The sequence below is a fragment of the Poecilia reticulata genome, linkage group LG8, assembly GCF_000633615.1.
Source record: "Poecilia reticulata strain Guanapo linkage group LG8, Guppy_female_1.0+MT, whole genome shotgun sequence".
Taxonomy (NCBI): Eukaryota; Metazoa; Chordata; class Actinopteri; order Cyprinodontiformes; family Poeciliidae; genus Poecilia; species Poecilia reticulata.
The window spans coordinates 19,252,886-19,256,198 of record NC_024338.1 but is presented as its reverse complement, the minus strand read 5'-3'; the positions used below and the strand labels follow the sequence as shown (position 1 = coordinate 19,256,198).

Below are 3,313 nucleotides of genomic sequence, written 5' to 3'. Positions count from 1 at the left end.
CAGTAGTATCACTGTAATATCAATATTACTGCAAGGAAAACATCTGACAAGTTGAATAAAGTGCAAAAACAATCAAAAAATTCAACTCATGGTTACACTGTAAAACTGAAAATTACTATAATAACTGGACACTGAAGTAATGCTGCAACGTTACAATCGTAATACTGTACTATTACTGTTATGGGTGTAGTAACACTGCAATAATAATAATAATAGTGCATTCCACAGTGTGATGAAGAATTATTGGTACCAGAATATTCATCTCTGGTTGAAGATTTGGGGACACAGGAAGTGCAGTGACATCACATCCTGCAGGACAAATAAGACAAGTAGATACAAAACCTGAGAGGGAATCTGAATCCGTAAAACCCTATTCCGAGTGTTGGGTCAGTTCTGGTTCTGGACTAAACCTTTGGCCTTGAGCCTCCAGCTTGGAGGTGCGGTGCTAAGCCTCCGTTTCCTGGTTCCAGCGGATCGTTCAGGTTCATGGAGATAAATCAAGCGGAACGCCCGTGTTGGCCTCGGCCCACCGGGTTCATGGGTCCAACAGCCGCTGACCTTCTCCCCAGAACTCTTCAGCGCCTGGACGGCGACGGGAAACAATAAAGAGCTGGATTTTATCAGCAGGAAACAGAGCGGTGAGGAGGAGGAGGAGAAGACCTGATTCTAGGTCAAGGGTGTTCAAAGTAGGGGCCGGGGGCCGTTTGTGTCCCCTGGACAGAATTTGTGCGGGCCGCCTGATCATGATTTTTTATTTAAATTTTTTCTTCAAACTACTCCTTTCCATTCAAAACTTCTGTGTGTGTTAAAATATGTTCATTTTAAACTGTAAAGTGGATGAAATACAAATATATAATGACACAAAGAATAGATTAAATACGACTTTTTAATTAAAATCTACTTGCAAAATAAATGCTAGATGAAACACGTGTTTTTCCCATGCTTTGTTGTCATGGTAACTAAGACAACATCTGCTCATTGACTTGTACTCTAACATACACCAACCTGGTTTAATTGCTGTATTAAACTTGATTAAAAATTATCCTGTTTTTATTGCCGATAAAACCTGAATTATTTTTCCAGTTTTTTTCATTCAAGTCCAGAATAAAAAGTTTTGGATCTACAATCCTATTCCCATTACAAAAACAAAAATGTAATTGTTAAATTAAAATAGTTGATATTAAGTTTTGGTTGAGTAGCTAAAAAAACGGAAAGTTTTTTTGGTGATTTTAGTTTTTAAAAATGATAGAGTATTTTTGAGCTGACGATTTTGGCCCATGTGACGAAATGTTTGGACACCCCTGTTCCAGATGTTCAGAGTTAGCTTTAGCCACAGTGTTTGGGATTAAGATTCAAATGAGGAACATCTCCTTGTTTATGAATATCAAGGTTGGAAACATGTTTGACCCCCAGAATGATTCCCGACCATCAGAACCTTTAGAAGTTTGTGCTTCGATGTGGCAGAACAGAACCAAGCTCAACAGCAACACAAACCAAAGAACCAGGCTTTACATGTTCAGCAGCACCCCCTGCTGGCCCGCAGGAGAAAAAGCTGGTGATTACTATTATACAAACACCTGATCAATAAATACACGAACATAGCTGCCTGGTGCGTCACGTGACCCGTTAAAAGCAGCTGAGTCATCGAGTCCAACGATTGGTCAGCTTGTGAGCCAATCAGAGTCTGGACTGACAGTTTTCCTCATGATTGGCCTCGCAGACGCGTGTCCTGCGCTGTGATTGGTCCAATCCAGGTGACTGATTGGTGACGGTTCACATCAGAGGCAGTGATTGGACGAGGCGGCGTGTCAGAGGTTGGAGGACTGTTTGATGCTGTGGAAGGATACCCTGCTGGGCGACGTGGGCAGCGACGTGGCGCGGACCGTCCGGCTGCGGATGGAGTGACGATCGTGCCAACGTATCCAACGCTTCTTCACTGTGGAGCGCACCTGGAAGCAGACGGACAGGTGGACAGGTAAATCACACCATCTCACTCAGAACCACGTGATGCTCACCACGCAACTTCTGGGTTAGTTTCAGAATTTGGTAGTAACTAGTTACTTTTACTCAATTACATCCATTGTGTAAAAATATTAATTATTATGATTAGTAATTTTATTATAAGGTATTTTTACTCTTACTTGATCAGAATTTCTATATTTTCTACCCACTGAATGAAAAACAAAGAAATCCACCAGACACAGAGACACACCTGCAGTTTCTGTTAAAGTTTCATAAGTTTTTTTATTCAATGAAATTGATTTGGGAAAATTTTATTTTTCCTGATCAAGTTACTTTTAGTTACTAATGTGAATTGTCATTTTGGTCCTTAAAATACATACATTTCCACTTAAATTTATATTTTGGTTCCTCTGATGATGTAATTTTTAAACATTAAATGATTGATAATTTGATCAGCTCAGTACTAGAATAAACCTTTTTACTCTTGAGTACAATTTTTGGGTTCTCTACCCAGCTCTGGTTAGTTTAATGTAAATTAAACTGACGTTAACCAGCTTTAGCATCATTGGGATTGATAATCTTCCCAACAACTCAGTACTATTTTAAGATAAACTAGGGCTAAAATAATTAATTACTTTAGTTATTGATTAAACCCCAATTTGTTGCCTTCGTGGTCATTTACTTCCTTCTGCCTTGCTCTCTGGAATGAGTTTGTTTTCATTTGAGTTGGGAAAACTTCTGGAAAGTTATCCTGAATTACCTCACTGTTGAGGAAACAGTAGAAGACGGAGACGAAGAAGCCCTGCAGAGACAGACAGAGGGACATTAGCTCTGATAGACTGCTGTTCATACAGTTTGATCATAAATCAGTGATGATCCGACAGGAAACTATTGACCTTCATGCCTCTGAACGAATGAACTACCCAGCTCCACTTACACCACATTCCCTCTTAAACTCTGACCCAATCTGTTTGAATGGCTCTGGAGAACTTCCAGATGTTGCTGCATCAGCTCATCCTGACCAGAACCAGGAATACGGACCGACACAGAAGAGGCTGCTTCCTGGAGGATGTTTGGCTGCAGCCTCAGATTTTGAATCGTTAGAGGAAACTCAACGAACCTGGAAAGACTCCAGGATGGAGTTAAAGTAAATGAAGACGATCTGAGCCACTTCGTCTTCTCCTCCTGGATTCACAAAGAAAAGCATGTAGGTGATTCCCAGCAGGGGCAGCAGCACCAGTGTGGCCTTCACCGCCTTCCTGCAGGGCACAGGAGAAGACAATGGCATTGACCGGACATGTTCAACGGCCTTCAGCGGACATGTTCAACGGCATTCAGCGGACATGTTCAA

General features: G+C 41.1%; 1 protein-coding gene across 3 annotated transcripts in view; it reads right to left on the bottom strand.

Moving 5' to 3' along the window:
• Window positions 1-1,101: 1,101 nt before the first annotated feature.
• The window catches only part of crhr1 (corticotropin releasing hormone receptor 1), a 29,685-nt gene continuing 27,473 nt past the window's right edge, over window positions 1,102-3,313 (bottom strand). For all 3 annotated transcript variants that reach the window (XM_008416490.2, XM_008416493.2, XM_008416491.1), the window contains 3 exons: window positions 3,083-3,221; window positions 2,723-2,764; window positions 1,102-1,949 (listed from right to left, as the gene is read on the bottom strand). In XM_008416490.2, the coding sequence (XP_008414712.1) occupies window positions 1,809-1,949; window positions 2,723-2,764; window positions 3,083-3,221 (322 nt within the window). In that variant the 3' untranslated portion in view covers window positions 1,102-1,808. The remainder of the gene's footprint in view (window positions 1,950-2,722; window positions 2,765-3,082; window positions 3,222-3,313) is intronic.